Below are 15395 nucleotides of genomic sequence, written 5' to 3'. Positions count from 1 at the left end.
CGCAGATGTGCACCCACCCACCCATACACATCTCCAAGCACTATCTAAACAAAAAGTGGTCAAATTTGCAAAGAATTGCAAAGAACTATCATTGCATTTCTAGGACAGCCTTCCTAAATTTATTACTGCCTGCCAGATGTGCGGGTACTACATTTGTCCAAATTTCCATCTAACTGATAATGCTGGCTGAGATACCGGGTGGTTGTATTGGAGGGCATTAAATCTGAGAAGGTCATCCTAGAAATATAATATGATCAACCAACTGTAAGAAAATTTCTTGGAATAGTAGACAAAATGCTTTTTGCGGTCAGGAAAAAAAAGTTCTCCATTCAAACTGTAAGTCTTTCTTCCAGCCTCCAGTGGGATCTTCCAATTTGACTTGAAACAGTGCATAGGTTGAATTCTACAGCTAACTGGAACCAATGTTTAGTTTTCCTTTTCATTTTTTTTTAGGACGGGTGAGGTTGGTTGACTAAATAGACTGAGATTTTTTTCCCTCCCTTTCCACATACACACAGTGGTGCTTTAGAGAGAGTGAAATGGCTGTTTGTTCTTGCAAGGAACCTTCAGTTATGATTCCCACACTTGCCCTCATGTAACTGAGCATGTTGTATAATCAAACACGCGGAAAGAAAGAGTAAGGAGAAAATATCTGAAGTATGAAAGGAAAAGGGAAGAACGCCAAAACTTTGACAGGTTTTGCAAAAGCAGAGTTGGCGCTTGCTTATTTTGATTTTAGTGTAGGTATGAACTTCACTAACTATCTAGGTAGAAACTTTTTAAAGTTGTCCAAACCACAAACAACTCTGCACTACAGAACTATTTCTAGTACAAACCTACCTTAGGGAAGACAGAGGACCTTCAGAAATAGCAGGGAAAGAACTGAGATTCTCCATGGCTTTCCCCAATATATATTTATCTCACCTGTAGCATCATTTGACTTCATGAATGTAGCTTCTTTTGATTTTAGCTGTACGAAGTGTGAACTTGTTTGTACTTTAAGTTTTTATACATGATCCTAAATAAATAAATTGATTTGTTTTCTGCGAACTCCCTCTAAGGAGATTGTTCCAGGTCATATAGACCACTCAACAGTAAAGTGGACAGAGATACAGTAACTGCAGCATGTCTAATCTTGTTGCAGGGTTTCCAATAACATTCAATTCCAACATGAGGATGGACCTCTGCCCACGAACCAAGATTGGCCAGGATGATCTACCAGGCAAGTAAATGCAAGTTATTACACATATCTTCCTTCATATAAACTGACACAGAACATCTTTTTTAAGGGCCGTTTATTTTTGTTCTGTGAAGTGAATGTGGCTTTATATATTATTTAATTATACCATCATTAATTATTTTCAAGGTGATATACCTTTATATTTCTAATGTGAACTATTAAGAAACTTAACTATCTTAAATTGAATTTTGAACAGCAGCAAAGTTGAATTAATCAGAAAATACATATCGAAAGAAAAAATAGCAGGGTAAAAAGATCTACTGTAACTACATCGTTTTATGGTTCATTTTTTTCTTAAATATTTGTGTTCCTTACTTTAGGTTATGACTTAATTTCGCAGTTCCAGCTTGATAAAGCTGCTTCCACAGGCATTATCCAACGTGTGGTGGGCTCCACATCTTTACAAGTTGCTTACAAATTAGGTACCAAAGCAGACTTCAGGATTCCTACTAGGTAAAATTTTTTAAAATTTATTTTTCGTATTATTTCTATTAAGATTGTCTATTTATTTGACTGAGCAGCCATTTTGAAAAGAAAGACATTGTGCAATCTAGAAAGCCAGAGACCATGAGTTTTAGCCCCTCCTTAATTATGAAAGCCAGCTGGGTGACTTTGGGTCAGTCACTCTGAGACCAACTTACCTCACAAGGTTGTTGCTGTGGAGAAAATAGGAGACAAAAGTGTGTTAGATATATTTGCCACCTTGAGTTATTTGTAAAAATAATAAAGAAAATATAAATTAAAAAAATATAAATCAATTGCCCTTCTCATGTTGAGGAATAATAGCTGTGTTTGATACCCTTTTGGACAATTATAGTGCTGGCAAATTTAGGGCTACTAATTGAGCGGGGAGCTTACGAGCACAAAAGAAATTTCCCAGTAATTTTATATTCCTGATATATATTGATATATTATGAGAATGGTGAAAGTGTGAGAGCAGAGTTAGTGTGATCATTTTTATACACCCTTCACATATTCACTAAATAGGGAGAAAATCACCAGGCAAACACTACCCTCAGGGACAGATTTCAAAACCCGTCGCTACCAGTTTGCTTGTGGGCGTTCGTGCGTGTGTGCAACGCTTCTGTGCATGCGCAGAAGTGTCTGGGCAGGTGGGCTGAGCCTCCTGCCACTGCTACCGGTTTGCCCGATCTGGAGCGAACTGGTAGCAACCCACCATTCCGTGCAATAGAACCCTATAGTTCTAGCACCACTTTTTAAATGTATATATCAGTGATGGCTAACCTTTTTTTCCTTGGGTGCCAAAAGCGTGCACACGTGTGCGATAGCATGCGCATGTGTGCTCACACCGATAATACAATGCCCTCACGCAGGCCCTGCCCCCTGCGCATGCATGCGCAATCCACCCCCTGTGCTGCCCCAGCCCCCTGCACATGTGCGTGTGACCCCCACGCTCCTCCACCCCCTGCACATGGATGTGTGTCACCCCCACGCCCCGTTTTGGGCCTAGCAGGCCTCCCTGAAGCCTCCGGATGCCGGAAATGGCCCATTTCCAGACCTCCAGTAGGCCCATTTTTCACCCTCCCAGAGCCTCCGTGTAAGCCCTGTACTTACCTGGCATCCAAAACAGGCCACTTGGAAACACCTGGGTGGGGTGGAGCAGCATGGACATGCGTGTGTGTTTCCTGCATGCACGGCAGAGACCTGAAAATCAGCTGGCCATTGGGAGGTGCGCGCGCATGCACGGTGGAGCTGATCTAGGATGACCGCTCGCGTGCCTGCAGAAATGGCTCTGCGTGCCATCTGTGATACATGTACCATAGGTTTGCCATCATGGGTATATGTCATGGTTTTTATTTATTGATATTTATATTCAGGTCCAAATATACATACATTGGTACTTCATATTTCAGTAACTTCTTTTCAAATATCTATTGGAAATATATAATGGGAATGAGATAACTTTCCTAAAATTTATAAAAGGCCCAATGCTATTTTCCTTGATGCCTGACTGTGTAAACTTTCCATTGCCAAACTTTTAATTTATTTTGGAATTAAAAATGAAGAACATTAAGCAAGGATATTGGACAGCATTAAATGAGAAAGGCTATATTCTGATAAAACATGTTTCTGCTCTGCAGAGTAAACCATTTAAACCTTTAAAGTATTTACCCAGCAATCAGAAACCTGTGTTGGCTGTCAAGAGGTCATGAAATCTGGTTTAGTTGGGCATCAAGACTATCATTCTAAGAGTTAAATAAAAAGGGGGGTGTTCAACCCATGAATGAATTGCAGAAGAGATCTCAAATAAGTTTAGAACGTATTTTGTTCAGATCACCTAACCTGAATGTGGGTAATACATTGGTCCCTAAATCCGGCTAATAAAGCTGTTATCCCTCACCACACTGCACTATCATTTATTTTTACATGAAGCATGTAATTATTTTTAATATTAGTCTGGGACACAACAGTGGCCAGCTATTATGTGGGGAATGTGTGAGCTTTTCTATAATTTGTCTGGATATGGTTGAAAGGGCTCTGTTATTTTCTTGAAATTTAGGTCTTGGACCTACCGCCATCTAGCGGCTGTGGAAGCTTAGTGGTGCTGTTCACCAAAACTGGTGCTGAAAGATGCTCAATTATTGTATTGCTATAAGAGGCTTCAGTAGATTGGCTTTTTTCTCTCATTGCATTTGTGTGATTTGTAACTGACTCATTTTAGTGTTGTGGTGGTTGTATTCTTGTTGTTGGAATCCCTAGACAGAGATGATTATAATTTAGTACGAATGTTGCTGTTGTTTTAAAAATCCTGACAGATTTCTCCTCACTTGTCCTCAAGGAATTGCAAAAGTAGTTGGAATTATGGGTTAATCCCTAAGATTAAAAAAATGCTACTAACAAAAGTAGAAATGTAGCTAGCTTCTGTCAGATGCATCCAAATTTGAATCTAATCTCTTACAGGCTTTATTTCAGAATCTATTGTGGTTTTTCCCCAGTTTCCTATTTTTCCTCCTATGTTTCCAACAATAGGCTTTATTTTATTGTTTTTCATGTGTTTCTTTGCAGCATAATAATATAAGAATTGCACTGTGTTGAATTTTGCATTGTGAGAAAAATGTTAATGTAAAATTAATTTGGAGGTAGGCTTAGGGGAAAACTGTCATGTAGATAAGGGTAAATTCAATTATCGTATTTTGCCAAAATCCCTCATATCAGAATTTATCACCAGAAATTGAAGGGAAAAACAAGAATGCATCTTTATAGCTTCTTGCAGGCAACTTAATCCAGAAGGGGTTATTTACAGTTCAGCTTTATTAATTACTTGTAGAAACCTTTCTTTATATAATAGCATTTTTCAAGCAGCTTTGCACATTTATTCCCTTCACAAACAATAATAGGTACAAATAACAGCTACATTTTCAAATCTGAGTAGCTATGTAGAGTCCCACAATTATTTCAAGGTTTACTTGTATTAAAACAGATTTAACAGAATAACAGATTTGGAAGGGACCTTGGAGGTCTTCTAGTCCAACCCTTGCTCAGGCAGGAGACATTATATCATTCCTGACAAGTGGCTGTCCAATCACTTCTTAAAAATCTTCAATGATTGGACAGTGGGGTAATATTCATTTTCATTTTCATTTCATTTTATTTGATTTATATACCGCCCTACTCCAGAAGGACTCAGGGCGGTGAACAGGCACAAGATAAAACACATAGAATACAAAAATTTAAGAGCAGAAGTAAAATCGAATTAAATCAATTTACCCCAAGACAAATTTAAAACCCCAGGTTAAGAACAAATTAAAATTTACATTAAAATTTACATTAAAAAGAGAATGGGAGAGGTTAGGCCACTCCAGCCTGGTGAAATAAAAAGGTCTTGAGAGCGCGGCAGAGGGTGCGCAGATCTGGGATCCTCCGTATCTCTGGGGGGAGCTCGTTCCAGATAGTAGGTGCCCCCACAGAGAAGGCTTTCCCCCTGAGGGCCGCCAGCCAACATTGTTTGGCCGACGGCACCCAGAGGAGTCCCTCTCTGTGAGAGCGTACCGGCCGGTGGGAGGCTGTTTGCGGCAGCAGGCGGTCCCATAAATAACCAGGCCCTAAGCCATGGAGTGCTCTAAAGGTGGTAACCAAAACCTTGAAGCGCACCTGGAAGACCACCGGGAGCCAATGCAGCTCGCGCAGGAGAGGTGTTACATGGGAGCGCCACGTCACTCCCATAATCACCCGCGCGGCCGCACTCTGCACCAGTTGGAGCCTCTGGGTGCTCCTCAAGGGGAGCCCCATGTATTCAAGGTATACTTTCCACCCACACCCAAACATACATTTTTAAAATGATTTCTTGAGTTTGAACAGACTGCAATCTTTAAGAGGAAAAAGACTGAGGATATATTCGTAAATTTGAATTGAAGCATTTAAAGCATTTTTTCTTTATCGCATAAATTCTCTCATTTGTTTCCCCAGGTCTTTGTTATCAGTGGAATGCTTGCTTGATCTTTTCATAATCGTTCTCATTAAAAGCTCAATTAGAAACACTGCATTCTATCAAAAGCTAAAAGATTAATAATGGAATTCTGCAGCAGTCTTGTAAGGTTGTAAAGCCCTTGAGTTAACATGAAAAATTGGAGTACACAAGTCATATATCAAACAGTAAACATTCTAATGGATTGTTTGCAATCTTCCAAAAAGAATGGGAATTTTTTTTGGGGGGTGGGGGAGCTTAGTTGAAAAGGTGTAGATGAATTCTATGTGTTGAAATTTATTTATTTAATTAATTAAATTTATGTGCCAGAAGAACAGTTCCGTATTCAGAGACTTGATGGTCAGTAGACTTTTCTGTAAGGTAGAATAGCAATGCTTAATGTTTTAAAATAAATCTCTTCTACTCATCAATGTTTTAAACGTGGTTGCAATGTTCTTCTCTTGTGACAATGTATAGGGCTGCAGCATTTCATATTTGAGTATGCCTCACTGATGCATTGGCAGCATTACTTGCAATCAGCAATTTATTTTTGCTCAAGGATTCATATAGTCTAGTGATGGGAAAGTGCTGAAGAATTATTGAGTCCAGTTTTTAAAATGGCATTAGCTAAAATATTAAAATATTTCTCTACTTCTGAATCAGAGGTGGGTTTCAGCAGGTTCTGACCAGTTCTGGAGAACCGTTAGCGGAACTTTTGAGTAGTTTGGAGAACTGGTAGTAAATATTCTGACTGGCCCTGCCCCCATCTATTCTCTCCCTCCCAAGTCCCAGCTGATCGGGAGGAAATGGGGATTTTTCAGTAACTTTCCCCTGGATTGGGGAGGGAATGGAGATTTTACAGTATCCTTACCCTGGAGTGGGGTGGGAATGGGGATTTTACAGTATCCTTCCCCTGCCACGCCCACCAAGCCACACCCACAGAACTGGTAGTAAAAAATTTTGAAACCCACCACTGTTCTGAATAGTTTGCTTTTCTCTTCTAAGTAACACCACTTATTGTTTTTTTTAATCATTGTTTCCTTTGCAATATTGCTAGATGTAGTGAGCATATATAAAGATAATTTTAAGGAGTAACTAGGGAGAATTTAGAGGACACTAAAAATATCAGGATTAGAATGAGGGTGTTGTTTGTACTGTTTATTAAAATAGTCTATTCTGTCTTCGTGGAAGCTTGCAGTTAATTAATGTTACTTCATTTGTCTTAGCTTATTTGTTATGAAATATTCTAATAAATAAAATAAAATACGTTTACAAATGCTGCATCAAGAGTAGGCTAATAAATGCTAACATGTATATTCAGTATTTGTTGGCATTGGCAAGATTCATTTCAGAATAAATAATTTTTTGATTATTACTCACTGCTTCCAATTTGCATATCTCCAAGGAAACCTTGGAAACTAATAAAAAGCAGAAGTTTATCTGTTTTGTTTTATCAGTTTTTCTTTTCCCCCAATAAATAAATAAAGTGAACTTCCTATGGCTGGTATATTTTCCAGCAAGGACTGAGCATAATATAAATTCATATAGCCTGAATTTATAGCCTGAAAGAGGTGACATATAGTTTTCCAGTCAAACTAAGGGCATCTAAAGTCATTATTTCAGTATGTTAATCCAGTGTTTGGATTTCATCCATAATCCTTGAGGCAAAATGATTGAATGTTAATCTGGTATGAGACAGCACTGCCAATGCATAAGAGAGAGAGAAAAAAAATCCCACTATCAATCTGGCTGATTCAATTGTCCAAAATTTGAAATGCATATGCTCATCTAGCACGATGCTATGCTGAGTCATATGAAGAGATTCTTATTAACTGATGCATGGAGTTGGGATTACTTCATTGTTTATTCAATTGATTTATTAATATATGAAAGTATAGAAGGAGAAAAGGAAGTAGGTATAGCATAAATGAGCAAGGATGTGTTTATGTGTGTATAGGTATGTGTAGTGAAAGAAAAGTAACCATAATGTATATTTGAGTGCATGTGTATGTATGTATGTATATTTGTATAACAGATATAGTGTCAGGCCTGGAAGCCATCTTTTGTTGGGGGTGTTACTTGGAACTCTGACATATAGAAGAGAATATACAAACAGATACAGATATGGAGGCAATATCAAAGGAAGTAGTAGCATGCAGAACATTTAAAATTCCACTTGTTTTAAAGTGAAACACTCTGGTTTGAATTCGGATCCCTTGTTTCAAGTCCAAAACAGCCTGTGAAAGATTTTGAATTTTAAACATTTTGTATGTATATAGAAGAATGCCCTTTTGCACTTTTGCATATAAGCTTATGTGCCTTTTGCAAATTGATCATCGTTAGCAATGAAATTAAAGGTTTTAAAGCTTGTTTGAAGTGTAATTTTATCTAGTGGTCCTGTAGATCTCTGTGCTTGGGATGAATAGATGATCCAGACATCACTACAATTACCTCTAGCATTTTCAATCAAACTGTAATTCTGACTCAGCTATTTTGTGTTCTGAAGAAGTGGAGTACCTAAACGCTTAGGGCAATGACCGGGGTTGGCTAGTTTGAAACTCAGAGAAAACATAGTTAGAATCTGAAATATCTTTGTAATGATTACAGGAAAGAACTCTTATTACTTTGATTCTATAGCATGATATAATGATTAAGGTATTGTGTTATCTTTAAATCCACCAGAAAAGTGCAATTTATGATTTTGGACTCACCTTTTTCCAGCCCAATGTACTTCATAAGCTTGTTGTATCAAGGTGAAATGAAGTGAAGGGAGATCCCTGTGTAAGTCACTTGAGATCCTGAAACATAGGCCAAGTATAAACCTATCAAATTAGTTAATTAAAAAAACAACTAGCCAGCTACTCTGTTTATTTGCAAGGAGCCCACTGGGATTTGGGGACCAGAATGAAGAATTTATAGACTCTAGCTAGGACTGCTTTGTCCTGCATTTTGCAAATAAAATCAATTGGATCTGTGCTGGATAGCCCATTTTAAATAATATTTTAAAACTATATACCTAAGATGTTTTACATTTGTAGAAGCTGGGAACACAAACAGATTTTATTTGAGAACTAATGCCTATCTACCTATGTGTTAAATTCTTCCACATATTTTCTTACAAAAGTCTGCCAGAACAAGGTTGTGTGTCACAAATAAGAAATGCTGTTTTGGAAACAATAAATCTGATTTCTCAGTTTGTGATGACTTACATACTCAGGTCTTACAGTATTCATGAAGACACCACAGGGAAAAAAAGTAACACGTACATCAGAACCAGAGGAGAAATGGATTAAGGTTTCTTTATAATAAAACCTGTGAATCATCTCAGATTTTGTGCAAAACTACAAACCCAAGGAGAGAGATCAGAGGGGCAATATTGCATATAGGAATGGAGGATGAGATTTATTCATTGCTTTCAGCCCAATAAGCTATCACTGAAGCTAACCTCAACACTTTACAGCCATTCGAGATGAGTTAATCGTGTGCTCCTATCGGTGGCCCCTAACGGCAAAAAAATTGTCTTCTTTTCTTAATTAATTAAAAATTTCTTGAGATGCTTTTTGAAGAAAGAACAAAGGCACCTAGGTACATAGAAGAATCCAATTCCCCAAGTGAGAAATTTAGCATAGCAAAGGCTACCAATGGAAAACAATCCATGGAGATTCTCAGTCATCCAGGTCATGGTTGTCCCAAAGATGCTTTTTCAGGAGGCAATTGAACTTTCTTGTTTTTTCTTTGAATACTTTTCACTTCACATCCAAGAAGCTTCTTCACCTCTGACTGGATGGTGGGGAATGGAAAGATTTATATTCCTTGCAGAACAGATGGTCATTTGCATCCTTTTAGAGAGTCATTGAACCACTGGGAGGTTTATCTGTGTCCTCAGGGTCACCTGAGTAGTGCAAACAGGTGTGGAGCAGGGGTGGGTTCTAAATTTTTTTTTACTACCTATTCTGTGGGCGTGGCTTATTTTCTGGGCGTGGCTTGGTGGGGGGGTAATGTGACTGGGTGGGCGTGGCCAACTTTTTTTTTTAACTTTTAAAAGCATTTTTTCTACAACCTTAAGAGGTTGCAGAAAAAAATGCTTTTAGAAGCCTCTGACGATCCCAGCTGAGCTGTGCAATCATCAGAGGCTTTTTTTTTTTTGCTTTTAAAAGCATTTTTTTGGCTGAAGAGGTTGTAGAAAAAATGCTTTTAAAAGTAAAAAAAAAAGCCTCTGATGAGGTGGGCGGGGTAAGCGAGCGGCGACCGGGTCGGGGACCGGTTTGGAGGCGTGGCCAGCCAATGTTATTACCGGTTCTCCAACCTACTACAAATTTTTACTACCGGTTCTTGCGAACCGCTGCAAACTGGGAGCAACCCACCACTGGTGTGGAGCCTTCTTGGCTGCAGAATGTTTACTGCCCTGTGTCCCTTCCCTGTTGAAGACAGACGCAGGCTGTTGGAAATGAGTCTGTGTTGTCTGCATCTCAAACTGAAGCGCGAATGCTTCCTGTAGTCTGCAATTTTTCTGGAAATCCATTCATACATCTGCACCATTCAAAGGGTGTCCATTCCAAAATGCAGAGCTAAACCTCTATGGAGATTCTCAGTCATCCAGGTCACTAAAGGTGCTTTGTCAGGAGGCAATTGGACTTTCTTGTTTTTGCTTTGAAGACATTTTGCTTCTCATCCAAGAAGCTTCTTCAGCTCTGACTGGATGTTGGGGAGTCAGAGCTGAAGAAGTTTCTTAGATGAGAAGCGAAACGTCTCCAAAGAAAAACCAAGAAAGTCCAGTTGCCTCCTGAAAAAGCACCTTTGGGACAATGGAAAACAGGCAGGGCAGATATTCAGGTAGTGAATAGCATTGGAATGCAGACTTTGACTAAAGCAAATCTGAAGAATCTGGTACAGCCAGGGGAAAAAAAATAATCTGTTTTAATAGTATAATATTTAATCCAAACTACAACTTTAGAACGAAGAATGATGTAGAACATGGGATAGCTTGATTTCAGTAATCTGATTAGTACACTTACACAGTAGTTTTGGATTCATCCATAGCACTGTTTTGTTATTGGTAAAAGGTCATGAGCTTCTAGGCCTTGTCTGGATTTAATTCTTCCACAAAGTAAGATAATATTACTGAATCTCTCTCTGACAGTGAAGTGGAATTATTGGTTCAGATTGGGATGGATCTGTTTGTTAATGTTGTCTTTAGATAGCAGCTTCTTGATCATTCTTTGAAATGATAATGTACCTCAATGTTAAGTCAATTTAGTAAACAGCCTGTTTTATTTGCATTTTTTATAGATCTTTGTATCCTCAAGGACTACCCGATCTATACTCCATTCTTACTACTTTTCGGATGACTGGGAATACAATTCGGAAAACCTGGAGCCTATGGCAAGTTTTAGATTCTTCTGGAAAGGAGCAAGTTGGACTGAAGCTTAACGGACAAGCCAAATGTCTTGAATTCTCATATAAAGCAATTGATGGAAGTCTCCAGACAGTATCATTTTTGGACTTACCTTATCTTTTTGATTCCCAGTGGCATAAAGTTATGGTCGGTGTAGAAAAGAATTCTGTCACACTTTATATTGACTGTGCTACGATACAAACTTTAGCCATAAAACCACGGGGGAAGATCAATATTGATGGCTTTACCACATTGGGAAAACTGAAAAATAATCCTCAAATTTCAGTTCCGGTAAGTTGTAGACATTTCCCTTTACAGCAAAAAGCTTTTTCAATTTTTAAAGAAATTGTATATGGTAATAGAGGCTAAAATATGCTTCAAATGGAACAGTAAGAAATGGTTCAATAGTTTTGACATTGTAAGGAAAGAGTATCACTTAATAAGGTATAAAGACTGAAATTTCATTATAACTGAATATTTGGACATTTGTTTTAAGTGAACATTTCAAGAACTGCATAGTTACTAAGGGAACTAGGATGAAAACAGGAGATAATTAATAGACCAGACTAAAAAGGAAGCTGCATCCAATGAAAAGCTATGTCTTAACTCATTGCAAGGGGATGTAACTAAAATTGATTTTCTTTCTTTCTTTTTTTTTTTTTGCAAATTTAACCATCACTCTGAACTATATTATAGTTAAGCAACTTATCAAATTTAATTATGCTGTCAGTTAAAAAAAATGTGTTGGTTTATGGGTATAGGATTTATTTCTGGTATAGAAGAATATCTGAAAAAGTCCGAATGGAAACCACATCTTCCTGATATAGAAGATATTATCCTCTTCCTAGGAAGATCACAGTTCCACAATCTAGACTACATATGCTTTTTTATGTAAGCGTAAAATGAAGCATTTTTAAAAATAAAACTAGTACTTTATTTTGGAACATATCTTGCATTTGGCAAGAGATTGAGAATCTCCAGACACTGACCAGATTGTAGCAATGGATTCAATTGCAAAAAGATGTTTGTTGGTGTGAACATTTATTCATTTTCATAGATAGAATTAAGGAATCAGTGAAGAACCTGCCACCTAGGGTAGCAGAAAAGAAGGCATGTAAGCCTTAGATATCTTTGAGCAAAAGCAACACTTTACATTATTTCTAATAGCATAATAAAGCTTTATTCCAATGATATAAAATAAAGGCATTAATGAATATATGGACAACCAGTCTTGCAGGCTCTGTAAGGGCCTTTCCATTCATTACTCACTTTTATGTCTACCTCATGGTACTAAATTTACAATGCAATCAATCTGCATTAACTAAATTAGTCTTTAAAAAGGGAACACTCAAGTTTCAGACTGATTTACATTTTCATTTTCTGGAAAAAACATTCTTTCCTATCCTATTAAATTTAACCATCTCCTGCTTTCTTGAACTAGCATGATCATCTTCAGGATGATACCCACAGAGTTCTCTCTTAGCATCCAGCATTATGTGATTTTGTTTGTCTGATTATTTTATAAGGAAAAAAGGGATGCTAGCACACTACAAGTCAAAGCATGAGACTTAAATTTAATCTATGTTTCCAACAATGCCAATGGCCTCCTGTAATACTTAGAGGCAAACTCAGAAAAAGAAGTGGTAAGTTCTAGAGCATGGTGTTTTGTTTTGAAATGAACCATAAGATTCCCATGAGATTCCAGCCTGTCAATCCAACAAGCTGGGGATTCCTGGAACTTCTTAAACTATCAATGGTGAATTCTGCAGGTTCATATGGACAGCCAAGCTGTCTCCGGAATTCCGGGAGTTAAAGTCCACAGGTTGTAAAAGGGCCACAGTTGCCCACCCCTGGCCTAGATGGATTATGAATATGGCATATAATTTTGAAATACTTACTGATGAATGAAGTATTAAGACATGAATTCCAACTCACTGCTGACCATGTCTTACTTTAAAGAATGAAATAAAATTGACTTAAATAGGTTTAAAATTTGAATATGATGGAGATACGATTGTATCCCAGCAAACAGTTGCCATAAATATATCCATACATGTTTGTGTGGGGGCATATGTCTAACTTAGTGATTGGAGTAACTTATTTTATTTATGTTAAGCCAGATACTGCATGCTTGTATTCATAACCCTACTACTAGTGTAGGGAATATATACAACTTGGATTAAATGATGCTAAACTTAATTCTTATAAACCCTTTTGCACAAATATCAATAGAAGAAAAATTAGCCATGTAAAACAGAGATTTAAAATAACAATGAATGTTCTGGTGCAGTGGTTAGTACGCAGTACTGCAGGCTACTTCTGTAGTTTGATTCTCACCAGGCTCAAAGTTGACTCAGCCTTCCATCCTTCCAAGGTCACTAAAATGAGGACCCAGATTGTTGGGGGCAATATGCTGACCCTGTAAACCGCTTAGAGAGGGCTGTAAAGTACTGTGAAGTGGTATATAAGTGCTATTGCTATTGCTATAGCTGGTGAGGATTTTGGTGTAGTAGTTAAGGCACTGGCCTAGAAATCGGGAGACTATGAGTTCTAATCCTGCCTTAGGCACAAAAGCTGGTTGGGTGATTTTTGGGCAGTCACTCTCTTGCAGCCCAACCCTCCTCACAGTGGTGTTATTGTGGAGAAAATAAGTGGAGGAAGGAGTATTAGGTATGCCTGCGTCTTAAGTTCTTTATAAATAACAAAGGTATGTTAACATGTAATAAGTCAATAAATTAATCATTGTCCTGCCTTTTTATACCATGAGCTAATAATGATCCCAGCACATGGCTATTTCTTATCCTCCTTACAGTGATATTATGAAGAGGATGGCTGGTTGCCTCTGCATGAAATGGTTAATGGTTTATCTTATTAATCCAATTGAATGAATTTTCTCTAATCATCATCATCATCTTTTAATGACCCCATAACCCCTTGTGGGGTGAAGTCTGGGCAAATGAATGGAGCTGAGTGTTTACTGGCCAGATGCCCTTCCTGTCACCAATGCGGAGTTATATTCAGCAGATATATACTCATCATGCCCAGAGAGAGAAATATCTGCCTCTAACTAGGATCGAACTCACAACCTCCTGATTGTGAGGCGAGAGCTCCACCTCTAGGCCACTGCACCACAATTAATTTTCTCTACTGAATTGGTAAATTGGTAAATATGGTGGTATACCAGTTGTCCTTAATTTATGATGCCAATTGAGCCCCAAAATTTCCATTGCTAAGCAAGGCAGTTGTTAAGTGAGTTTTGCTCCATTTTATAATCTCTTTTTCTGCCACAGTTGCCAAGAGAATCAGTGCAGCTGTTAAGTGAACCATGCAGTTTTTAAGTGAATCTGGCTTTCCCCATTGACTTTGCTTGGAGCTGGGAAGATTATAAAGGGTGATCATATGACACCCCCCCCCCCCGGGACAGTGCAATCATCATAAATTCATGCCAGTTGCCAAGCATCCAAATTTTGATCATGTGACCATGGGGATGCTGCAACAGTTGTGTGAAAAATGGTATTAAGTCACTTTAAGGTCATGAGTTGAGTTGGGTTGGGTTGGGTTAGGTTGGGTTGGGCTGGGTTGGAGTGAGGTGAGGTGGGAATAGAACAGAAGTCTTCAAACTTGGCAGCTTTAAGACTTGTGGACTTCATCTCCCAGAATTCTCTAGCCAGCTGTGCTGGTTGGAGAATTCTGGGAATTGAAGTCCACAAGTCTTAAAGCTGCCAAGTTTGAAGACCTCTGGAATAGAATATCAAAAAAGGTAATATGAAAGTTATAACTTTAAATGGTTGTAAGTTGAGGACTACCTCTTTATATTAATCAAGCTAAGAAGGCTGACTCTGCCTTGCAGTTTCCTGTCTTTTAGGTGTTACTATAAATACATTCAAAAAACAGTCTGAAGAAGTGAGACTTGTCCCATATTGCATGAAACTGTAAGAAGACGGTACTAACTCATACTAAAGGGGTGTGGATTCCCCTCTTCATTCTTTTCCAGTCATGCATTGACAGGAGGAGAAAGTGAAGAATAAGTTAATTACAGTTTTCAAGACTAATCTGTGTAAAATTAGTTACACCGCATAATTGGAATCTTACAAATTAGGCATGGGGAGCAAAGACAGGTAATACGTGATTGCTTTTTTTTTCTTCTGAAGATACCTGAAAACAAGGAGATTATTCAAATATATTAAATGATATGGTCGAAAGTAACCCTCTGATTTTCATTGTGCATCCATGAATAAAGTCCTTTTGGCATCAGGAGCAGCTCCAAATGATTCAAAATCTAGTTATTTGCAGGCAATGAGAATGTATAAGGAGTGTAATAGAATATTCCCTGA

General features: G+C 38.1%; 1 protein-coding gene across 1 annotated transcript in view; it reads left to right on the top strand.

The window, feature by feature from the left end:
* The first annotated feature begins 1170 nt into the window (after window positions 1–1170).
* Window positions 1171–15395, top strand: part of COL9A1 (collagen type IX alpha 1 chain) — an 89763-nt gene continuing 75538 nt past the window's right edge. The window contains exons 1-3 of the mRNA XM_034431973.3: window positions 1171–1222; window positions 1561–1693; window positions 10956–11352. Coding sequence (XP_034287864.2) covers window positions 1171–1222; window positions 1561–1693; window positions 10956–11352 — 582 coding nt within the window. The remainder of the gene's footprint in view (window positions 1223–1560; window positions 1694–10955; window positions 11353–15395) is intronic.

Source organism: Pantherophis guttatus, chromosome 1 (genome assembly GCF_059756535.1).
Source record: "Pantherophis guttatus breed Tessera chromosome 1, ASM5975653v1, whole genome shotgun sequence".
Taxonomy (NCBI): domain Eukaryota; kingdom Metazoa; phylum Chordata; class Lepidosauria; order Squamata; family Colubridae; genus Pantherophis; species Pantherophis guttatus.
Note: the sequence above shows the minus strand (reverse complement) of the source record. Positions and strands in the feature narration are given on the sequence as shown.